General features: G+C 40.0%; 1 protein-coding gene across 5 annotated transcripts in view; it reads left to right on the plus strand.

Moving 5' to 3' along the window:
• Positions 1-1,681: 1,681 nt before the first annotated feature.
• The window catches only part of TGFBR1 (transforming growth factor beta receptor 1), a 36,941-nt gene continuing 14,360 nt past the window's right edge, over positions 1,682-24,262 (plus strand). For 4 of the 5 annotated variants that reach the window (XR_012774285.1, XR_012774284.1, XR_012774286.1 and 1 more), the window contains exons 1-6: positions 1,682-1,840; positions 9,282-9,533; positions 9,942-10,184; positions 15,468-15,698; positions 23,140-23,307; positions 24,009-24,165. Coding sequence is in view for 2 of the 5 variants with exons in the window: in XM_075493625.1 (XP_075349740.1) it covers positions 1,714-1,840; positions 9,282-9,533; positions 9,942-10,184; positions 15,468-15,698; positions 23,140-23,307; positions 24,009-24,165 (1,178 nt within the window). In the remaining 3 variants the exon portion in view is untranslated. Of the gene's footprint in view, positions 1,841-2,133; positions 2,729-9,281; positions 9,534-9,941; positions 10,185-15,467; positions 15,699-23,139; positions 23,308-24,008; positions 24,166-24,262 lie in introns of those variants that run through there. The other variant, XM_075493626.1, reaches the window with a different exon arrangement.

Genomic DNA, 24,262 nt, shown 5'->3' on the forward strand with positions numbered 1-24,262 from the left:
GAACTGTACTGTAGGAGAAACAAGACTTTTTATAAAGGCAGTGTTGGCTGAACAACTGCAAGTAAAAAGGAGACAGGAGACCAGCGTGACACTGGAAGTGAATGTGGCACTGAGGAGCATGGAGGTTGCTGCCCTGAACACTATGAACTGGTAAATCACCATCTGGCAGAGATAGTACATGAAGCTTGCAAGAGTGACTGCAGGTAACAAGTGGAAAAGCGCCTGTGACCTATGTGACTTGCCCTATGATTGGAGGGTCATACAGCAAGCAGAACGAGCAACAAAAGTAGTATAAAAGCATATGCTGAACTTGAGGGACTCTGAACTGACTCAGGATCCGGACACAACAGCCAGGTAATGGAGCCAGGACTGGGGGGGTTAGGGGGGAGGGTGGATTCCCAGAGCAAGCAGGTAACTGCTGGGAGAGTAGTTACCTCATCCCAAGAGGGAAGAAGAGAGCCTTTCCTCCTTCCCTGCCACCCATGCAAAAGCTAATAAACCTGTGGATAAAAGTAACGATCTCTGTCATAGCAATTTTCTTCACAGGGTGGATCCTAGTTGCCACAGCTTGTAAGATTAAGTAGAACCTCAGGCAGCTATTTGGACCGTGCAAGTTTGCTTCCGATTCCCAACTAACTCCTCCAGTTATACGCAGCGAATGCGTGGACTGTGAAATAAGACGGGAGCAGCACGTGGGGAGGAGTAGCACTGTTCTTTTCTCGCACCGTACTAAAACTCGTAGGCTCTACCCTATTGCTCTTCATGCTGCGGGAAGACAAATTCTTTGCTCCCGAATTGCGAAGCAGGCTGTAGGACTAGCAGCACGAACGCTGAGCTGTCTCGTAAGTATGCCAGCTGGTATGCTAGCAGTGAATAAGCTGTCAGTGTTTGTGTGTTACATCTACAACCCATCCGACAACCGACGTGAGAGAGAAGCATCGCAGTGAGCAATCAAAGGGCTCTGCACGCTCCTCCTAGTCCGTCTCCCATCCGCACAGTCTCCAAAGAGGAGTAACTCCTCGGCGACTGTGGCTTTTCCTCCTCTCCCGAGACAACCTGAGGGCTGCCTAACTCCTCCCGCATCTCCCTCCAGTGGCGTCGCTGCCACTGCGGCCCCGCACCTCCCAGCCAGCGAGTCGAGAAGTGCCGGCCGGGACGGTCCTCCCCGCTGCTGGCGAGAGCCGCCGCAGCGCCTCAGCCGCACGCCTGGGTGCTCCCCCCACCGCCCGGACGCGTCCGGCGCCGGCTCACCCCGGATCCGGAGAGAAGCCACGGCGCCTGCCGGCAGCGCCCGCGGCTGCGTGCACAGGGACAGCGGCTCCCGCCCTAGCCCTTGGGCGTACCTCACCGAGCCGCGCCGCCGAGGCCGCCTGCGCTCCCGCCGCTGGGCCCCCGCCCTCCCCAGCCCCGCGACGAGGCGACGCCAGCCAGCCGCCAATCACAGCCCAGCCCCGCCCCTCGGCCGTGCCGGTTGCGCCCTCCAGACGCCTGTTGTTGTTGGGGCTCTCCGCAGCTGCCGGGGGGCGGGGGCGGAGCGGGGCGGAGCGGGGCGGGAGAGAGCGGCCAATCAGGCGGCGCCGCTGTGTCAGTTACATTAGCGGCAGGAGCGAGCCGGGGAGGTGCAGGCAGCGCGAGCGTCTCTCTGTTTCTGTCTCGGGCGGGAGGGGGGAGGGGCGGGGAGGGGAGGGAAGGGGAGGGGGGTCGCGAGGCGGAATGCGGGCGCGCGCGCGCGCCCTGGCTCTACGGTTTCGGGACCGGACCATGGCGGTAGCGGACACTCGGCGGCCCTGGGCCCTGCTGTGTCTGGTGGTGGCCGCGCTGCTCTTCCCCGGGGCGGCCGGTGAGTGCACGCGTGTCTGGGGGAAGGAGGGAGGGGAGGGAGCGGGTGAGGTGGTGCCTGGGGCGGGGGGGGAGGAGAGCGGTGGGGGGCTGCTGGTCCCCGTCGGTTCCTTTCAACAACATGGCGGAGGGGCCGGCTGGGGCGGAGTCGCCTTCCCCCCCACCCCCCCGGTGTCCGAGCCTGGCGGAGCCCGGAGGCGGCTGGTCCCTTTGTTGGCCGAGCGCAGCGGTGGCTCCGCAGGAGGGGCCGCGGCGCGGGGCAGCCGTGGTGCAGCCGGGCGAGGAGGGGCGGGGGCTCGCGCTGGGGGGCGGTGAGGGGTGGACGCGGTACCCGGGGCGGCTTCCTGTGGCATCCGCCCCCCGTCAGTGCCCGCCTTGCCCCCTCGGAGCGGCGCCTCGGGTGGCGTCTGCCCGGGGTAACTTTCCCGCGCCCCCAGCCCCGTGAGCCCGCCGGCCCAGCCCCCGTGGACTGTGGCCGGCCCTTCCTTGCCCACGCGGGTACGGCTGGCTGTGGCCCGCGAAGGCAACTTGGTTATCGGTGGCGGAGCACCCTCCTCCCTTCCTCCCTGCGGACAGAACAGCCCGTGAGAGCTGCCCTCCCAGGGAAGGTGCCTGCCCGCGCCCTGAGTGCGCCAGCTTCGGCACCGGACCGGGGAAGAGCCGCCGTGCTTTGCGGGCTCCCTGCGGCGCACTGCAGGGCGCTTACAAACAGTGCCACGGGGGAGGAGAGACAACCGGCGTCGGCTGGTGTAGATACGTGTTGAATGTTCCACGTAGTGAAGGTGAAAGACTCCCTTAACTCCCACGTCAGATGCTTTAGCTCCGTTACATGCCACATTGTGGTGTGCTGGCAGCGTCTGTTCTGAAAGCTTGTATCGTGGTGATTTAGGTAGGTGATCTTTCAGTTACAGTCAAACAGCTAACCTGTATGCTCTGTGAGGACCAAACCACGCGGAAATAAAATCTTTGGTGAATATTGTACAGTAAAACAGTTTTGTTCCTCCAGCCTTCTGTACCCGTGGTCTCTTGTAAGAGAGATGTGGTATCAGAGCTCTGCTGTTGCAGAGCTAATGCATGAAACAGGAGTTCTTAATAGCATTCAGAAAAGCAAGAAATATATATTTTTCCTTTTTTTTTTTTTTAAAAAAGAAAAGCCTGTTTTGTTCTTTGGTTGGCAGTTTGGGCCATATGTCCTAATGGGGTATACAAATGTTATAAACTCTAAGTGGTTTAGGTTTCAGTTTCATCTCTAGTAAGTTAGATGATGATGATGACAGATACGCAAAATCTGCATTTTATAGTTAGTCCACTTCCTAAATTCTTCTGTAGGTGGATTGTATATTGCTTTGGGTTTTAAAGAGGAAGTGGAGGAGCACTGTGATTTTCTTCTTCAATCACAGCTTTAAGACATCCCTCAGTCTGGATTTTTACCATGCTGCTCGTAATTCAATCTAAGATGGTACTCGTGCTGTAAAGAAAATATTACTTAAAGAAAACATAACTTGCTATACTAAAATGCTGTGTTAATTGCCCATATTCTTATTGAAGAAGATGGAGATTCTTTGTTGTGGAAACAGTGAAATAAGCTTAAGTTACCCATGGTGGTTCTTGTGTTCTTGAAAAGGTGCAGCAGGCTTTATTAATTTAAACCTTTCTTATGTAACACATCCAATTTAGATGTTGAAGGAAATTTTACCTTGATTTGAGCTTTGAACTTTTCCCTTTTAATACCTCTGATCAATCAACAGTTTTCACTTAATCTCAGTCATGAAATTAAGGTCTGAGAGCTTTATGTTAGAACAAGGCAATAGACTTCCATACAAAAGCTTAAGGATGAAGTGGTGGTGTGCTACCTTTTGTTTAAAATAGAGAAATCCTTCCTATCCAAGGGAATGGGGGGGATCCATAACTCTTGATCCATAACTCATAGATAAGTCCTGGTACTGGTGAACGGGTTTATTTTTCTGAACATTGTGGTCTAAGTTGACAAAGAAGTGCAAGGTGTGATTTGGCTACTGTTACTTAGTATTCTTATCATGGGTTGACAAAGTTAGGCATTTTCTGATTGCTTCTGATGCTGCTGTTCTGCAATATACTAGTGTTATTGCTGGAATGAATTGTCTTGTGATATGGTTTATGTGGAGATCAGGCATGTAATGAATCACAGCAGCTAGCTAAACAGTAGAATCACCCTAATTTGTCAGACAGAGTCTGAAATTTAGTTGGGTTTTGTTTGTTTTTTTTACTGTGTGAGCCATAGTCTTTGGTCTCTCCAAAATTCTGGGGAGTCATCTCTTGGAAACTCTTGCATTCACACAATTGCTCCTAATTGCAAATAAAGATGGAAATCTGATTTGTATGCTGAAATGAATTTAAAAGTACAAATGAAGGAGATCTTTATTCTTTGTTTTCATAATGTTAGTAAAGTTATAACCTAGGCTTTTAATTTTAACTTTGTTTTTCTAAAGCATACTCTTCTATGGAAGATACCAGAAACAAATTTTTAATGTATCTTGATGTAAGAGGCATGAACATATCTGTGAGTAGCTTTATGGATGAGATGCAAAAAAACTGATAGTGCCATTTGACACCTGCACTACGGAGAATATAATATTGCTTTTTTGAAGCTGGGATTTTTCACAAGGCTTTATCATTACTTGCAAGTTGAGGATAGTACCTTAATAAAGTAGTTTGTCTGTTTTCTTGAGTGCATCACTTTGGTTGCTAAAAACTGTTGTTTTCAGTGGAATTTTTGCTTAACAAAGGTGGATGAAATGTGTGTGAAAGTTGTCCTGAAAACTTGATATCCAGTGCTGTTACTTTACAACAGTTAAACTTAATTAGTGCCTTTGTGAGAAGAATGAGTTAGTGAAGGTCATGAAGTATGATGGTTAAAAAAAATGTACCCATGTCCCAGATATTGCAAGACCTAAACAGTTTTGTATGTTGAGCTAGAAGAGTTCAGAGATGAATCAGGTGTAGTGTTTGAGGGGATTGTCTGAATAAGAGAATAGGAAGCTCACAGCACCTTTCCGTATTATGCTTTTTTCTTCTGCAAATTTTATTGGCTAGGGAAAAAACTACCAGTATACACTACAGCTCTCTTGCTCATCTCCCCAGACTTAGTCTCTTGCATGTTATAGCCTTGCTCCTTTATCCCTTGAAACTCTACATCTTGTGGAACCAAAAGTCCTGGTTGTTCTTCTGGTGAAATTTTTGTTTCAAAACTTGTATTTTTTTATGGGAGAAGAGTTATAATGTCACAAGAGAAGGATCTGGAGTTTCTTCTTTAGCATAATGCTGCTGTTGGGGTCCTGAGACTATTTGTCTCTTTAAAATTTTTAAAACAAAGATATATGATTAAATAAAAGTATTAATAATATAAAATCGTTAATTACTCATAATGAGATGTGGGTTTGGGTGTTTTTAGAGCACCTCACAAGTTTTAACTGCTGTAATACCCTTTGTTAGCATCCTTTGAAAGACAGTATTTCAACATATGGTTTCCAACCAAAAAATCTTCAGCTGAAGTTCTATGCTAAACTGTCTGGTTGAAGTAGTTCTGCAGCATGTTAGCAAATACTATATAGTGATTAATAGGGTTTTATACAATTGTAAAAATAAAGGCTTTGTACAATTTTCTTACTTCAGAAAGACAATAGATACAAAAAAGACTGTTTTGATAGGTACCTAATGGTACAGACTTCTAAAAGTTAAGTGGATAGGGTGTACTTAATTCTCTGTTCACGTTTTGTGTATAGTATTAATATCTGAGCTCTTGGGAGCCAGTTTATTTTAAGTCTTGTCAAGCTGTGTAGTTTTAGTGTCTCATTTATGTTGCCAACTTGCTTTACCCTCACTGTGGGCTTTCTAGGCTGCAACACCCATTGAAGAGAGACTTTTTAAAGGGAATACAAAACTGTGAAACTGAGAGTCTGAGCCCAAGAAATTACCCAAGTAATTGTATTCAACACAGGAGGTTAATCTATTATTAAATCAGATTGAGGTATGAGAAGTATGCTGTTGATAACTTCTGTGGCATGATATGTGTCATAATGCACACACACATGCTTTTATAACTGCATTGGCTCACTGTTTTCTGTTACAGTAGTCAGTCACATAAAGCAGGAATGATTATGTAGAATGGTCATGGTGCTGTGAGGAAATGCAATAGAGAAGGCACTAAATTACTATGGTGACCTAATTTCTGTTCTTGGCTTTGTCTCTGGTTGTCTGTATAACCTTCAGTGCATTCATTTAGCTGTCTGTACTTTCCCAAGCCTCCTATCACCTAAACAGACACGACCTTTCATTAGTTGGTCGTGGAGCTTCATGCTAGTGGTTTCATCCAAACACTGTTGTAATAATACTTAAAAAAAAAAAAAATTCTGTGCCATGGAAAACATGGACTAAGACCTGAGTGAAAACTTTTTTTCTTCCTCTTTGAGTTTAGTAGTTTTAAAGGAGCTTTTTGTGGTAGGAGACTTAAAGGGTGTTTTCCAAATGTATTGAAATGCATTATACCTGAAAGATATTACTGGCTCTGGAAGATTAGCTTACATCACAGTTGTCATTCTCTCATTGCATACTGTTATCATCCCATTCTAGAAATGTATGTATTCACTTAAGTGAACTTGGAGACCTGACTGGTTTCTGAGTTTTTAAAATTACTATAATGCTTCTCTGAGAAGAACATGGACTACTTGGAGACAAAGCAAAAATTTGTATCTCCAAGAGGACAACAGTATGGTATTTTTTTCTTTGAGATCAGTTATAAGTGAAAAGACTTCCTTATAGGAATGAAGTGATTTAAGTTGGTCATTGACATCTCCTCATCCCACTGGTGTTAAATCTCATCTACAATGTGTTCATATAGCCATAGTCTTGGTTCTTTTACACATAGAAAACTGGAGAGTGAGACATGGGCAAGGATATTCCAATTCCATTTCCTCTCCTCCTAGTATGGATTGTTGCTGAAGATGCTGAATTAGTTTTGCTGTTAGTGAAATATGGAAATTCTACTGTTACCCACTTGAGTTGGAAGGCATGAAGAATTTTAAGTGGTGAGAGTAGGAAGGGGGCTGAAGCATTTTTAATGTGGGGGGCTTTTTAAGAGTACATCCACTAGAGAGCAGCAAAAACCTGTATTCTTAGAAGCTTTTGCTATTCAGCTGATTAGACGTTGTTTTCTGCTTTTAAGGGAGGTGGAGAGTAGCTTCAGAAGGAAGTAGTGATCTATTTGTGCCGAGGAAACCATTCAATTCTGCGTGACAGTGTACTGTGTCTTGGCAGGAGATGAGAAGGTAGTGGCATCAAACTGGAAGGAAAGTATAAACTGTATCAAACTGCACTCATTGGGAATTCTGTAGCAAAGAGAGGTGGGAACAAAATGAGTGAGGAAGGTAAGACACCAAATGCTTTGTTTAGTCATAGTGGTATCAGCGTCTCTCTACCACTTCACGAGATCAGGAAGATGAATAAGCATAAGAAGGTCAACCCAAACCTCATTTTTCACTTCAAGTAACTTGGCCTCTGTACAGTTACTCAATATAAATGTATCGTACTGAATATCTGTCTCTTACTGTAGGCATTAAGATGCATGCACATTATGATGAGCCAAGAATATTATTTAAATGGAAAAAAAAAAGTCATGGATAAAGCAAGTGAGATAAAGGCCTGCTTGTTAAGAAAGTTGAAAGAAATATCACTGGGTTAATATTTTGGGAAACTTAATGGGTTAAAAAATAATTTGTTCAAGTATAAATTACCAGAGGCACAGCAACAGGAAAATAACAGTTAAGGTTAAACTCTGAATAAAAAGACTTTCCTTCTCTGATGGGGGAGAGTGGGGGTGGGAAATTGTATCTTCAAAAAGTGGTAGTTACGAAGCTTTACTTTCCTGTGTGCTAGTTCTCGTTTCATATACCTTCTAATTATTTTTTCAATAATCTTCATACTAAACAAATAATTTTGCAATCCCGTTTGTGTTTTTTTTTCTCCCTTTTCCTGACTGGTCTATGGGCTGGTGACTGACTCTCTCTCATGGGTTATCTTTCTGTAGCAGGTCCTAAGAACTTACATCTTTTCTGTAACAGTAGAGGATGATTGGCAATAATGTGTTTTGATTCAAAATCTTGGGGGAAGGAGGTCTTTTCAGAGAAAGGGGTACAACTCAGAATCAAGACTTTGAGATGGAATATATATTTGAGATCAGATTGCCATTTATTTAAATCCATGATATCCAAGGATAGAGAGGGGTGTAAAATATGAGGCAATTCAAGTGGTTATCTTAATTCACTTAAATTCAGGAGTTTAAGTGAAACACCAAATTTCAGATTTTGGGGCATCTTTTGCTTTGCTACCTATTAATCCTCACACGTTTGGTGTGAGATTTTGTATGTATCCTTGAAAGACGCTTGTTTATGGCTCAGTGCATTTTTGTGTTTTGGGCATGAATGTTTAAGACTTTAAATTTGTCTAAATTTCTGTATTTTAATCTTTCTGCATGCATGTACACAAGTTCTGTGAATGAACAAGTGCAGTCAGAGTGTATTGATATTTTTATTGTTGCTACTGCACTGTTTTCTGTCTGGCTTTGGTCCTGTAAATACAGGAAGGAATGGAGAAAGAAATTTGAAGTAGTAGTCTTCCTTCTCCAAGAACTTCCGCAATTTAAAGAATGAAACTTGATCATCTTAAACATGATTAGTCTGTCATTCCTGCTTCCCTCCCCGTGCCCCCTCCTTTACTAGTGCAGTTGATAGCTTTAGTAAACCAGGAACTTGAGTAATGTAAGGCAGTGTTTTCCTGTGGCATCATAAATAACAAGTCTAAACCATATTCTGCTTGTGTGAAAGGGTATGTTCTCAGGTCATTCAGGACTTGTTTTTTAATGAGGATTAAGCCTTTATATGCCTTTTCTTCAGTGCAAAATTGAAGCCATCAGTTAAGGTATAAAGTATTAATCTTGGGTAGCCAGCAGCATCTTATTTGTCACTTACTAAGGCTGTACCTGTGCTTATTGTGAAAAAATGGCATTATTTGTAATGGGTTTGAAAATAGCAGAATTGCATGCTATAGAGGATACAGTGTTATTACAAAGTCTAGATCTTTATTATGAGGAACTGTAATGGAACTTCTTTACCTGGAGGAACATCTAGGATTGAAGCCTTTCTCTTTGTATTGTAATTGTATTTGTAATTGTATAAGGAGAAATTACTTCAGCTTTAAATTTGACTTTCTTTCATGTGCTCATCTCCTAATTTTTTTTGTCCCACTAAAGCCTTGTAGTGTTATTCTTCAGTGTTACAGCTCTGTGTTTATGTAACCAAAAAGATTATAGGCCTCCTAGTGTTTTGAACTTCTATTTCCTTAGTCATTCAAGTTGTTTCTCAACTCAGAACATGTACCAATACTAACATTAATGTTTTTTCTCAATACAGCATTACAGTGTTACTGCCATCTCTGTACAAAAGACAACTTTACATGTGTGACAGATGGGCTATGTTTTACCTCCGTAACACGAACTGCAGACAAAGTTATACACAACAGTATGTGTATAGCAGAAATTGATCTGATTCCCCGAGACAGGCCGTTTGTTTGTGCCCCCTCCTCCAGAGATGGAGTCATTACTTTGCCTCATTGCTGTGACAGAGACCACTGCAATAAAATAGAACTTCCAATTCCAACACCAGGTAAGGGGTTTTGGCATATTTGATTTTTTTATTATTATTTTTTTAAAACTGAAAATTCTGTAAGAGTGGAATTTTCAGTTTTGAAGTTGTAGGTGAATATGAAAGGCCTAACGTACACTGTAGATTCTGCAAATAAAATTTTGAGAGATGTGGATCAAGAAATTTAATCTTCTGGATAGGGATTTTGGGGCCAGTTTTGAGGACTTATATGCAAGTTAAATGGAAACTGTGAGTAAGCACATAGTTGCTTTTGTCCTTTGTAATACTTATTTTGATTCTTGAAAAAGTTACTATGCAAAAGTTTTAACAAATACATTGAAATAATTTGAAGATCACTTAAATATAATAAATTTAGTTGCATAAGAAGAAAGAAATAGTTTTACCATTTTCTTTTATTTTTACTGTCAGGCCCTACTCCAGGAAAACCAGCTTCTAATCTAGGACCTGTGGAACTGGCTGCTGTCATTGCTGGACCTGTCTGCTTTGTCTGCATTTCACTAATGTTGATTCTATATCTTTGTCATAATCGTACTGTAATTCATCATCGTGTGCCAAGTGAAGAAGATCCCTCGCTGGATCGTCCCTTTATATCGGAAGGAACTACTTTAAAGGATTTAATTTATGATATGACAACTTCAGGCTCTGGGTCAGGTAATGTCACGCTTCTAGTAGTAATTACTCTGTGTTTAAGAGCCTTGTAAGACATCAAATTTTTTTAATATTGTCAAATCTACATAAACTTATAATTTAGAAAAGCTATTTCCATGTAGATTCATTCAATGTAACTTGCTGAACATGTTTAGAATATAGGTCAAAATAAGTAATCTTTAGTCATATCTTCACTGAAGAAGGTGAGGTTGCACTGAGTGAGTAGGCAGTTATGTTTCAATTGAGAAAGCTTGTGGGTCCAAATAAGATTTGATCATGATGGGGTAAGTTGCCCTCTGGTTAGAACTGGAGCTTTAGTAGTTCGTGTTTATCTCAATTTTCTCATTTACTAACAGTGATAACTAAATCAAATAATGAAAGTGATTAATAGAACTTCCAATATATTGGGCTAGAACTTGATAAATGCAAATGCTGGACTTACTCCTCCAGTTATGTTCTTTCTAGGAGGGGTATACAGAAGTAAGAGAATTTGAAGGAGTTGGAGATTTACATTTCTTGGAATGCAGGACGTTATGATATACAATTGTTACACTATTAGGAGCATAAAACCCTTTACTTAATGTCCGCAGGTACAGATTCTTCCTAAAGAAGGCTGAAAATAAATTCTAATTTAAGAGCAAAATTAAACGTTAAAAGAGTGGGTGTATGTTCTATATGTATAAGTAGTCATATGCAATGTACTAGCTGCTATCACTTCAGTAAACCCAGGAGAGAAAGCCTTTAAAGTTTTCCCTTGAAACTGTGTTTAGTCATACTTGTTTTAAAGTTCTGTCTGGTTGTTAGTTCCCTTCTAACTTCTGTAGATAATCACAGCAATTCTTCCACTTTCTGCATGGCTGCTTTCCCACACTTCTTTAGATCAGAAGTCAGGCCTATGATAATGTTAATTCAGACTTAGTTGTCAGTTGGTTTCCATTTGTTATCAGGAATATTCCTTCATTTTCCTTCTGGCCTTCTGCCCTGTGGTGCTTCTGAGCCTCTCTTCATGTTTGAAAACTCTGGAAGTACTTCTTCAAAATAAGCTCTTGAAAAGCAGGGAATCCCAGTTAGAAGAAACTTAGGATTCTTCCTCCAGAGCAAATGGTTAGAAACTACTGACTCTTCCCTTGCCTATTTGCAAATTACACTTTAAGTAAAAGCAGCATGCTGGGGCATTACTTAGTTTTCAGAGCTTCAGGACACTCAAGCTGGTCTAGACTCCCAGAGCACCAAATACTGTAGTATTTGAGCATTGGCTACTGATGGCTGCATCAGAGGAAGAAAACAAACAAATATGGTGGAATTTGACTTACCCCTGAGGAAAGCTTTTCACTGATTTGTTTTTATGCTTGAAAGACAGTCATGTTCCCTGTAAAACAAGACTGGGTGTTTCCTTAAGAGCGCTTTTTTAATTTCAGCTGCAGTGAGGTCCATTTTCGTCAACTATTTGTAAGACACGTATTAGCCTTATTTAGTGTTCTATACTTCCCTTTCATTATGACAGTGGGATAGCAGGTGCTTCAAGTACTTATACGCTGCCAACAGTACAGAAAATATATTTGCAACGACTTGTATCACTGTCTCAAAATTAGTCAGTCAATGACTATATAAATACACAGTGCCCTAGCACTTGAACTGATAATTTTCTTGTGTCCTGAAATATGGCTGCAGCAGTTGAATCTCATTGAAGCGTGTATTTTAGTCCAGGCATTGGTACAGCACATTTAAAATTGAGAAGCCTCTACATTTATGGAGTAAACTGGGGGTGGGGAACAGGGTCGCTGAAGGGAGAAAAGTCAGAGCTGCTAGTTAAAATAGTGCTTAACCCTGTCAGAAACTGAACTGTGTGAAAGGGATGTTGTTGGGGCAAGAGGTTGCAAGAAACGCAATGGAAATGTACAGAACAGACAAAATAATCCAGACCTAAGAGGCACAGCTAAGGAAGTGTTTAGTCTGGTGACCTAAAGTACATGTTCTGCTCTTAAATTCATGCTGAGGGACCAAAAGAGCTCGTAGTCAAATAAAAAGGATTTTACCAGGTTTGTTTCATGGTATTTTCTGAAGGGAAGCATATAAAACAGATAAGTGATCAAAACTCTAAAAATGAGCTTCCTACTCAGATCAAGAGGGAAGTAGGATTCATTTTCTGCAATGATGAATAGTAAGCTGTTATTAATTATTCAGTCTTGACTTTTGTTCGTATTGCCCTGTTGTTCCATGACGAACAAGGCCTGAAACAACTAGAGGCTTGATGAAAGGAACTGATGAAACATCTAAAATAGATCCTTCTGCTGAAGCCACAGCTTCTAAGAGAAGGATTTCAAAGTCTCTTGGAGCTGAGAATGACCTTCAGATCATGATGCAAATCTCTAAATATCAGCTACATATTGTATGGACAGATTGGGATGCCCAGCTGTTACTCTCCAACTCACGAACAACAAAGTAACTTATTTGCAAGGAAATAGGAAGAATTGCCTAAAACCGGGGAGAAGCATTGGTTATTATTTGTAGGTCACTTCAAGCAGGAACTTAAAGTGTCTAGAAATTCAAAGAGTCACAAAAATCAATGTAAAGTTGAGTCAGTTGAAATGAATGTAAAACTCCTTAAAGACTAATCTGCAGTTCATAGAAGCTTGAAGGGAATTAGGTTTTTCACAGTTCATGGGGTTGTTTTTTTATTACTCTCCAGAGGAGGTCTTCTGGGCAGAGACTTATGAACAAGAACAAAGTTCTAGCAGCTGCTTTTGTTGGCTACCTTTAGTGCTTTAGAACTTAATTCCTGAATTACCCAAATCGGGTACAAACTTCTTATGCATTGGACAGTCATTGATCCAAACTAATCAGACTACAGTTAACATATGGAAAAGAAAAAGAACTCTTGTTAAACTCTCAGAAGGCTTGAGGATAATTTGTTATGATGGTGAAGGCTTCACGGATAAATTGGATGACCATGGCTGAATACAAGATGCCAAATGTTATGAGCTGCTGTTGAATTTAACATGGGCTTGAATTTTCTCATCCTCCTGATTAGCAAACTCGTCTTTCTTCATGCAATTAAAAGGCTGTACTCCAAGAGCTTGAAGTACAGTTGTGCCCAATGTGTATGTCAAAGGCTAACATTGTAGCTATCTCCAGTGAGCCTGGTTTACAGTAAAGCAGTTGCTCGAGTTCCTGGTGATACAGGGCTGTGTTTCCTCTATAGCAAAAAGAGGAGACTGCTCCGTTGCAACAAGGTCTGTAAGGAATTCTTATGGATGCAAGATAAATATGGATTCCAATCTTCTGGGTTTGTTCAGCAGCAGTAGTAAGAGAAAGCACAGTTGCAAAAAACAGAAGCAAGTTGACTCTTGTAAATATTGTAAAAATAAGTATAGGAGCAAGGTGGATAGATCAGTTAGCAGTGCTTTTATTGTACTGTGACATATTAATATGATGATTGGGGGTTTGTAATGTCAAATTGAAATGCTTCATGTCTGGAAGGTTTAGAGCTTAGTAGCTCTTCAGAGGTTAGCTGATATCCTTGGACATCTTCTTTAAACAAGAAAGGACATCTATAAATGGTACAGCAAGTTGAGAGCAGTGCATCTGAAACAGAAAATGTACAAACAGTTTTCTGAAACAGCTGTAGGAAGAAGAAAATACGAGACATACCACGCATTTCAAGTATACAAAATCAGCTTATATTTAACATTTGCCAGTGGATTTTGCAGTAGTGCATAAGTGCTAAGGAGGAAGTTTTCTCTGGCCAGTAAAGTCAAATTTTACATTTTTGGGGTTGAGTTTGGTCCTATAGTTGTTCTAGTCTGGCCTTTTCTGCATTTCGAAAGTCTGTCCATAAAGAATGCAAGTTAGGCTTCACAGGTGAGCCTTTACAGTTTGGGCACACAGCACAATTGACCCGAGGACAGCTATTACAGCAAAAATTTTAACTTTCTCAGTAGGAATTATTGCAGCACCTGACAATTATTAAATCACTGATATGCTGTCCAACTTTTCCCCTTCCTTTCTTCGTGTAGGTATGTTGTCAGCACAGATCATGCAGAAAATTCCTGTAGGTCTGGAAGTCTTGAGGAACTCCACTGAACACTGCAGTGTTTTAATTTGCACTCCTCAGACTGAGACACAAGCATGGCAATGCTGCTGACCAGGTCACATGTCCTTCTAGTGCTATTATTAGCGAAGAATGTCCAGAGATGGACAGGAACTCGTTATTTGAGCTATTAGTTGGGATTTATTTTCTATAGCATAAGGAAATATAGATGATGTTCTATCAGCTATGGGAACAGTGATTATGGAGTAATAGATTACTTTGTAAAGTGTTTGATTTAAGTCAAATAATCCTATACCAAAAGAGCTTATTGTGAGCAGATAACCTGGCTGATGCATTCATCCTGCAGTGTAGTATCATCACAGAATTCTGTGACAAGCCTTGCAGTTACAAAAGGAAAGATTTAAAATAAACAAAAACCCACCCTGGTTGGGGGATGCCAGTGCTTCTTGTTTGTTGTATAACTTACTGAAGCATGTTATGAGGTGCTGTGAGTTGAAAGCATGTAGATGTTCTGAAGCTATAAAACCTTCATGAATGTAAGCATTTTTCTCAAGTATAATTATAGTGAAGTGCACAAGAATGGCCTGTAAAATGGGAACCTTGTATTACAAGGATGTTTTCCTTGGCTTGAGAGTACTAACAGGCTACTGGTGTACTTGGGTATGAGTGTGAACATTTGACAGTCAGTGTTGCTGATAAGCATGGCTTAACTTTAACTTAGAAATGGACCGAGTCACATCTAGTGATAAATCAAGTGAATGAATCAATAGCCAAAGTGCTTTTGAACTGCTTTGCCAGGAGAGTTATGGGCAGATCCTTTTCTTAAAGAAAAAAAAAAAGCACCCTACAACCAACCAAAAAAAACCCACCAAAACCCCCTCAAGCCTGGTCCCGATTGCTTCATGGTTAGTTTCTTTTTTTCATTAAAATACAGCTTTATGGATCAACAACTGTCAAAATTCTAAACTGAAGGGAAGCTTGTGCCTTCTCTTTAACAACTGTAGAGGCAGTTTGTAGCATAATATCTTTGAGTACTTGTTTTGCTGGCCTTTAAGGTTGAAGGCAGTATCTTACCTACATGCTTGTTAGCAGTTCACCACAAGCTGTTAAAATCTTGAGAGTTTATGTGCATTCTAAGAGAAATCTTGATGGATTATGGATCTTATATTTAGTACTTATCATAAGTGCTTATTTTGTTAGTGATGTTTAAGGTTAACTTTAAATCTTCTTTTTAGGTTTACCTTTACTTGTACAAAGAACAATTGCAAGAACTATAGTACTTCAAGAAAGTATTGGTAAGGGTCGCTTTGGAGAGGTCTGGCGAGGGAAGTGGAGGGGAGAAGAAGTTGCTGTGAAGATCTTCTCATCAAGAGAGGAACGCTCGTGGTTTCGTGAAGCAGAAATTTATCAAACAGTTATGCTACGGCATGAAAACATTCTTGGATTTATAGCTGCAGACAACAAAGGTTAGTGATACTATGAATTCATCTTGCTGATTATGTACCCGGTCAGAATAGATGGTAAATGGAGGGGAAAATAAAGTTGTGAGTATCCAATTAAGAGTACCAAAAAATAATTTTGTTACTACAGCATTTCAGGGTTTGGCAGGCTTTTCATAGGTTTAATGAAGGAAAAAAGTATATTTTCCTTTTTCTGGAAAACATGCTTTGTTTAAATCGAGAGGAAAAAAAAAAGGCATATTTAATGAGGTGTAATTTCTACAAGCAAGTTAAAATACTGGCTACATTTGCTATCGAAAAGGAGATGCCTTATCCTGTCAGCCCACACATCTGACTAATACCTATACTTCCCTAATAGCCTAATAAGATAGATGTGTGGGACCAAAAGAGATCATGTCTAATGCTGTTGTCCTAATACAAAGTAGGAGGTAGAGGATTCATTTTTAAGACTGAGATATGAGAAGTTACTCATTTAGAACTCCAGTTAGAAAATAAATTGGAAAAACATAATTAATGATCTGTTCATAGTATCAAAAAAAACCTGTACCTGTTTCCTGAAGCTCTCCTGATAAGTCTTTGAGTATCCACTAAGAGGAACAGTTTAACCATTTTTTAACTTGATTTGTTGTGGTTTCAATCAGATGAAAGTTTCTTGGGTTTTCCTGCAGTCCAATTCAAGACATGAAAATTTGGCAAAACCAACAAAAGCTTTGAATTTCTTACATTAAAGGGAGCTAAAATGTTATGCTATTTCATTCAGTTATTTTAATCTGAAATTACATGTTTCACCACAAATGACCTTTGACTCTTTTGCAAAAGAAAGCATTAACAGAAAATTCTGTCACCTTAGGGAGGAGTCAAGAATCCACACACATCCTGGATTCTTAAAGGGCTCTTGATTTTGTGGGAAGTTCCTAGATGGTTTTAGTGTAGTTGAAGTATACATGTAAATAGAGTTCTTTTTAATTATCACTAGATTAATTTCAAGTTTCTATATAAATTTGTAGAATTGGTGCAGAACACTTGCCTTCTCCAGGAAGTGGTTAGCTGTAGCTAACTTGCTCCTAACAGATGTTTGTGCAACTTGTTAACCTCCAAGAGCTAGCACATCTACAGCATACCAGGCAACTTTTTCCTGCAGCTTATTATACTTACCATTAAAAACTGTCTTACTTTCAGGCCTAAAGTTGTATTGGCTATTAATAGCACGTGCAAGAGCTTGGGTTTGTTCTGATGGACCTAGTGGAGTATCTGGAGCCTGGGTTTAAAATTAGTAGATCAGTTGCATTAAAGACATAAATGAAAATCCATCTCTGCAGAAGCCTTAGGTACTGTGTCTCACTTAAAAGTGTAAAGGTTATACAGCTAAGGTATTGTAATAACTTTTAACAAAATCTGTCTGTGGTTAAGGATACCAGTCTCCCATTTTGCCCCAAACCCATAGATGGTTTGTCCCAAAAATACACTTGACTGCTGAGCAGAAGAGGTATGAGGAAGGTTTCCTAAACGAGTGGGTTCCTAAAATAATTTCCTGATTGCTGACCCAAGTTCCAGATGCAATAGAATGAAATTCCATTTGACTTGGTCATCTTTAGGTTCCTTATATTATAAGTGATATAAAATTGTTTCTGGTTTCTATTGTTAACATGCTGTACATACAAAGAAAAAATCCTTAGTTGATAGGTCATGCCATATTTGAGGCTTTAGGGCAAGGCTCTTCTGTTTTCTTGAGAACTAGTTGGTAATTGGTTTATGAAAAAAGGATAAAGATATGTTTTGAAAATGCTGCTATTCTTGACTCTGTTTTCTAACAGTATTGCTGTCTGAGCAGATGTGGAAAGCTGGATTATTATTTTTAACCCACCAATGCAGAATTCTCAGTATAACTTTCTGCATTCTCTCAGTGAGTAGATATGTACACACCATTCTTCCTCTGGAATAAGCATTCAGAAGTCCTGAATATTGAAGGAGGTTAATACATAAACTCTTGTTTAGAATACTTTAGGCCACCTGTATCCCATTAAATGGGAAAAAATAGAGGCACCATTACAGAGGTAATTCTTCCAGTTTAGCAGGTGTGCAATCATGGTACTCTGAAGGAGCAAGTGTGCTTCTTTCATGGAGCACACAACATGAAAGCAAACAACATGGCTTTAGAGACCAATGGCTTAAAAACACCTTTTAACAGTCTTTCATTGTAGATGCTGGTGCTAACTGATAAATGCTTATTAGGTTCCAGGTGTGAGATGAAGTATTAGTTCACAGCAATAATAGCTGTGAAGTATTTGCATCCATTTCTCCATAGGGCAGACTGTTGAATGCATTCTGGAGTTACTACAGTGTAGCTGGAATGCACAGTCATTAGACTGTAAGAATCTGACTGTGTGTCTGAGACCTTGCAAAGATGAGTACAGAGATATAGCAGTACAAGGAATTACCTTTGCAGTCCCAGTTCGGTGCTTACTGAAAGTTTCAGTGGTACATAGAGAAGAATTCTCAGGAGTAGGTTCTTGTGTATCCTTCATGAATGCTGAGGACTCGTATCTCCTGACGTGTGGTTTGTGGTGTAAATATGGGCCAGTGTCATGCTACCATTCTCACTACTAGTAAAGGCATTAATTAGGGGTCTCCTCTTAACGCAACTGCATATTTTTCACAACTGCTGGGGAACATCTGGCTGGCCATTGTAGTTGTAGAATTGGGGGGGGGGGTGCCTTCAGGTAGAAGGGTGCATGTATAGATTAGAAAGTGTTTACAAGTGCAGATAGGTCAGCTAAGTCAGTGGTGTTCAGCTCAGATGGTGGAGTCATAAAGCTTGTGACTGAACTGCTGTCCTCAGTCTGTGTTCTACTACACTGTTTAGACATTCCATGTGCCGTAATGGCACACTTTCCTCTTCCTCCTCTACTTCCCCACAGCTGTATGGTGTTCAGAAGGGTACAGGAGCTGGTCCAATCTGTCTACTTTCCCATCCCAAAATTTACTGGGAAATAGGTGCTGCTGTTAAGCCAGCTTGAGGGCTGAGAAGCAATGAATGATTTTTAACTGCAGTTGTGTTCTGTCTAGCTAGCATGTTTGTGTTCTGGGTAGCTCTTTACTTAGCCAGGAGTATATGCTAACTTTCAGATACTGCTAGGTTAAGGAAATTACTTCCCAGGCCATGTGTTGCATTGTTTTGAACCACCTAAACAGATAGTTTGGGTTTTGGGTGGGTTTTTCTGTTTTGTTCTTTCTAACCTAGATACTTAATTGTAAAGTATATGAGGGACTATTATCTGCACTATTCTGCTAGCAGAAGAGCAGTGGCAGCAACCTCCATTTACAGTACTAAAGGTTTCCCTGGATTAGCGGTCTGTAACCATGTCTTTAGTCCTGTTACAAGTAAGGTGAAGTCTTGTACTGCACACTTTATGCACTAAAATACTTTGGCCTCTCCATTCCTTCCCCTTAATTGAAAGCTGCACTTCCCTAGGTGAAAGTTTTGTTCAGTCAGACTACCTTACATGGTAAGTAGATCCCCAGGAATGATGTTAGGCAATATGCTGCGGAGAAATGAGCAGAATTCCTCCCTCTTAAGAAAAGTAATATTTGAACTGTTTATTCTTTTTGAAGCTCTGGCTTTAGCCTGAGAAGAAGGATTTTGACTGGAAGATCTTGCTAATTTACACAGCTCAAGTGCTTTTCATCAGTTTAATCAGATGACTATCTCAATGTGATAGTCAAGCTGTTTCACTAACAAAATATCGGTCCTCTTCCAGCCACGGACAAAAGTGTTTTCCTCAACATCTCCCTGAATATCTCATTTCTAAAGAGTTTTCTAGTTACAGATCCTATCTGTATCTAATCTTTTCACTGCTTTTTCCTCAGTTTTTTTTCTGTTACATTATCTGCATGCCAAAAAAGACTAATGCATCCCACTCTCTGCTTTGAAACATTTTACTACATGACACTAGAGAACACATGCAATTAGGCAGTTTCTGTAACTTCTTTTAAACATTCAACTTGGAATATAAGTCTGCAGTTCAAAACTCTTGTACCAAGCAATACTGTCACACCTTAAAACCTAGTATTTGGTTTAAAAACAAGCACGTGCCAAGTCCAAATTTTTGTTTTGCTAGTAACAACATGAAAAAAGCATTTTTCATTTAAGTGAATTTAGTCAATTTAAGTTTAATTGAAACTTGATTATATATTTGGTAAAGCAATTGTTATAAATTACTTTCTTCAAGAGGCAGCTTGTCTAAGATGGATGTTGCTTGGACTTCAGTAATGTTTTTCTCAAACTGTAATCGGTCTTCTAACAACAAATCTGAAAGCTTCTTTACTCAGAATTTCAGATTTTTAGAACTGCAAAGGAAAAACCTTTTCCTTCTGAGTAATTTTGATGGTCTAAAATACTTTCAGGTTTCTTGCAGACAGATGAAATAACCATAATTAATCTCTTAAATAGGTTTCCAAGAACATATGTAAATTTTTCTAATGTTCTTGAACATTCTGAAATTGCTTGAGATTCTTGATCATGGTGTGTATATGAACTAAATTAGGTCACCTTCTCATGGAAGGCTGTGCTACTGTATGTAATTACTACTAAGTGTAATTACTTTTTCTTACCTGATAATGGAAATCCTGTGATTGAAAGCTTCCTGGTAGATGCTGTTTACTGTGAAGCCAAAAATACTCAGGGTCAGGTTAATTATTACCAAGTAATAACTAACTACTGTCAACAGTATAAGAACACTGAAGTTCATCATAACGTGTTCTGCTTAGATCACTAAACGAATATGTAGCTTTTCAAATATAGCAAGGTAAAGACAATGTAGTAGGTCCCATCTAATAGCTGGACACTGTACTTATTGCTACATTTCAGCTTGTCTGTAATTAATATTATTCATGTAAGCTTGGCTGTAACACTGTCCCTTCTTAAAATCTGGTTGGAGGGCCACAATATGACATACAATAGGAAAGAATAATGGCTCCTTTCAGAATGGATAGTAAGCCCAGCTTTATATTTTCTTCTTTGGAAGGAAGGTAAAAACAGACTGAATATTAAGACTTGCAGGTAATAAATAAGATAAAACTGAAGTAGAAGGGACTGTAATCAGCAGCATATTCTCCTCTTACGTGAGCACCTAGAGTTAAGAGGGGAGATCTGTTGAAACACAATAGGTCTGGTAGACTACTTAAAATTAGATTACTAATTTACCTACTTATTGTTGTCTAGTTTAGACACCTGTTGAGGTATCCCATTCATAAGAAACAGGAGAAGAAATCAAATACAGGATCAAGCAATGAGCGTATGTAGTGTTAATGCCTAGGAGAGGATTATTTTGGGCAAGGTAGGGTCATAACTGGTGAAGCAGTAGAATAAAACTGAGTTAAGAGAATATTCTGAACTAATTAAGTTAGTTTATTTTGAACTTCTACAGCTTTTTGGAGCTCTTTGCCTGTATGTATTTGAGAGCACCTTTTATATGCCTGTGAACACATACCTGTTTCTAATGGTTCTGTAAAGCTGGTTCAGTGAAGCTGATACTGTTGGATTGACTTTTCAGAGACCATAATTCTCTTTGGAAAAAGTCACATTTAATAGTATGCTGAGTTCTATGAGTTCTTGCTTGGATATGCAAAGTAGCAAAAGAAGGAGCAGTCCTAACTATAAAATAATTGAAGATATTAAAAAAAAAAAATCTTTACTTTCCTTTTTTCTTTTTTAAAAAACAAAGCGTAGGAGTCGCTTCCATGGGCATATTATAAGAAGCTTCCCACTGCAATAGCAGCTTTCTAACAGTCTTTTACAGGTTAGAGCATTTGACTGCTTTTTTTTTTTGTCTGTCTAAATTAACAACTTAGTTGAGACTATTCTGTGAATGTAGCAAGGCAGAATTCTCTTTCCATTATGAGAATTGTTTGAATGTAGATTAGACTTTTATTCCCCTACTCTGAAGCATTTGGTGGCTTTTTAATGTGGGGGGTTTTTTAATTATTTTTAATGGCATCACTGGTGTCCCTAGAAACATCCAAGTAGAAGGGATGCTTGAAAGTTTTCCCACCCCCACCCAAGTGCTTATTTAAAGATATGCACAGGTACTTTTATAAAGGTAGTTTCTGTCAATCTGTAGATCAGGCATTTTGTGCCTTAGACTTTTTCTGGGCCAGGTGTGTTCTTTGAGGGGAGTGGAAGAAGAGGGGAAGGAAATGTAAGAACCTCCTTTTTGGAAACAAAAAAATTTTCAGTATGTTTATGATGGGAACTAACTTCTGAATCCTAACTTACCTCCTTCCTATTCTTCACATTTAGTTCTTGAAAAGAACTAAAGATTTCTCATTTGTTCTTAGGGAATAGTGGCTGTATAATTCAGGATAGAAGGAAGTCCAACTGAAATCTTTTATGGGATAATTAGTCTTTTAAAGAGATGAAAGACTCTTCTACAAAATCTATAGAAGTAGCTAGCTATAAAAACACTTCTCACATCTGCCACATGCGAGTTGCTTTTATAACAAAACAAAGTTGGAAAACCTATTTGGTGGCAGGATTGTTCTTGGTATATTTCTACTTCTTGGGTCAAAAAAAACCCCTTTTGTCCCCCTCTTGATTTTAATTCCTTTAATATTCTTCTCTCTTCACTTCATTGGCTTAAACTTAAAGGTACTTTGTGTCCACTGGTTTAATAATGTGAACGATTTAGTTCTTACCTGTCACTTGTATGCCTTGGGATATCTGCAGATGTATTATGGCCTGTCTTGTTCTTCATAGTTCAGTGAAAAATCATATAACAAACTGCTTTTCTCATAATCGGTGTTTTTCATTCTCTTTACCCTTGTGCATCCTGGAAACCTCAATTTTGGCCAGCAACTTAGAGGTCACCAGAGGTGGGATTTGACTTTGTTTTTGAAGTAATGTGCCCAATTGCTGCTTGCAAGCTTCTACTCCAGGAGGAAAAATCCACCAGCTGCTGGTAACTCTGGAAACTGTCTCCCAGGCTGAGGCTGGATATGTTATGGGAAGACTGAAGGAGTTATGGGGCAAAGCTTGAAAGACATCTTTTTCTTTTTATGCGTAGCCTGGACTAATTGACACAATTAGTTTTGCATCATGCATTCAGCATTGTTCTCCCCAAGCAGAAAAGTTGGGGGAAGGTAGGGCCTGGCTAATACCCTGAATAGTTCACCTCGGAATCATAGTGACATCAGCTTTCTATGGTTTGTCTTTTAGTTTAGATAAAAGAATACTCACTAAGCTGTTCAGAAAGTCTTGCATGGTAGTCCCAGCCCTTACAGAGGCATTTAAATGTTACAGGGGTAGAAGTAAAGATTTAAGAATCTAGTTGGCTGAGGTTACTTGCAAGACATAATTTGTATTTCATAAGTATTGTATAAAAGTGGCGTACGTGGCTTGCTTGTCTTTTGTGTGTGTATGTGTGGTATTCATGCCAGTGTTATTTTGCAGACAATGGTACATGGACTCAGCTGTGGTTGGTGTCAGACTATCATGAGCATGGATCACTCTTTGATTACCTGAACAGGTATACAGTAACAGTGGAAGGAATGATAAAATTAGCTTTGTCCACTGCCAGTGGTCTTGCTCATCTTCACATGGAAATTGTTGGCACGCAAGGTAATCTTACAACTATTTGGCCTGTCATGTGGATAATACTGGATTTTTAAAAAATGATAGCTCTTTGTACTATAATTATCTTCTTAATTAGAACATTCAGCCTTTTCAGGGTGTAGTTGCTTTGCACGCAGCTACTTACTTATGTGATCAGAAGGCAGCTGAACTCAACACAGATGCCCAAGTTAATCCCTTGTGGAGCTGAGTGAATTGAAAAATGTCTGTTTGGGACCTGTGATAATTTCTGAACTAAAAGAACTTCTTAATTTGGAAGGGTGTTTTTTTACCTTCCTTTTTATGGTATATCCAGGTTTTGTGATGTAACAATCCTTCCTGCAAAACACCTATTAAAAGGCTCTAAGTAATGGTGCCTGTAGTATCTTCTTAAATTTGATTTGAGACAGCACTATGGGTGTATTTCCAGAGATATTAGAAACATTTTTGTGGCAAGCAATATGTGTATGCAATAAATACTTGCAGGAAGAGGGAAAGGAGCAGTAGAGTGGAGTAATATAGTAGACATTTAAGGCATTTTTCTGGACAGCCAGCCAGTCTACAATGAATTATTTTAGGAGTTACCCTGATGCACATAAAGCAGCAGAACTGGAAGGAATTCTGTAACTTCAAACAAAATCTGCACCAGGCTTAGAATAATAGCAATTGTCTCTCTTACAATGTGTTATTTCTATTTTTTTCCCTTACAGGCAAACCAGCGATTGCCCACAGAGATTTGAAATCAAAAAATATATTGGTAAAAAAGAATGGAACATGCTGCATTGCAGACCTGGGATTGGCAGTTAGGCACGATTCAGCTACAGACACAATTGATATTGCCCCAAATCACAGAGTGGGAACAAAAAGGTAAAATCATTAACATGATGTGTCAGGAGACTTTTATAATAAAATGCTTTGTTTTTTCTTGTCCCATGTAGAAGATTTTTGTGGGTACATACACAAG

The sequence above is a fragment of the Mycteria americana genome, chromosome 2 (genome assembly GCF_035582795.1).
Source record: "Mycteria americana isolate JAX WOST 10 ecotype Jacksonville Zoo and Gardens chromosome 2, USCA_MyAme_1.0, whole genome shotgun sequence".
NCBI lineage: Eukaryota > Metazoa > Chordata > Aves > Ciconiiformes > Ciconiidae > Mycteria > Mycteria americana.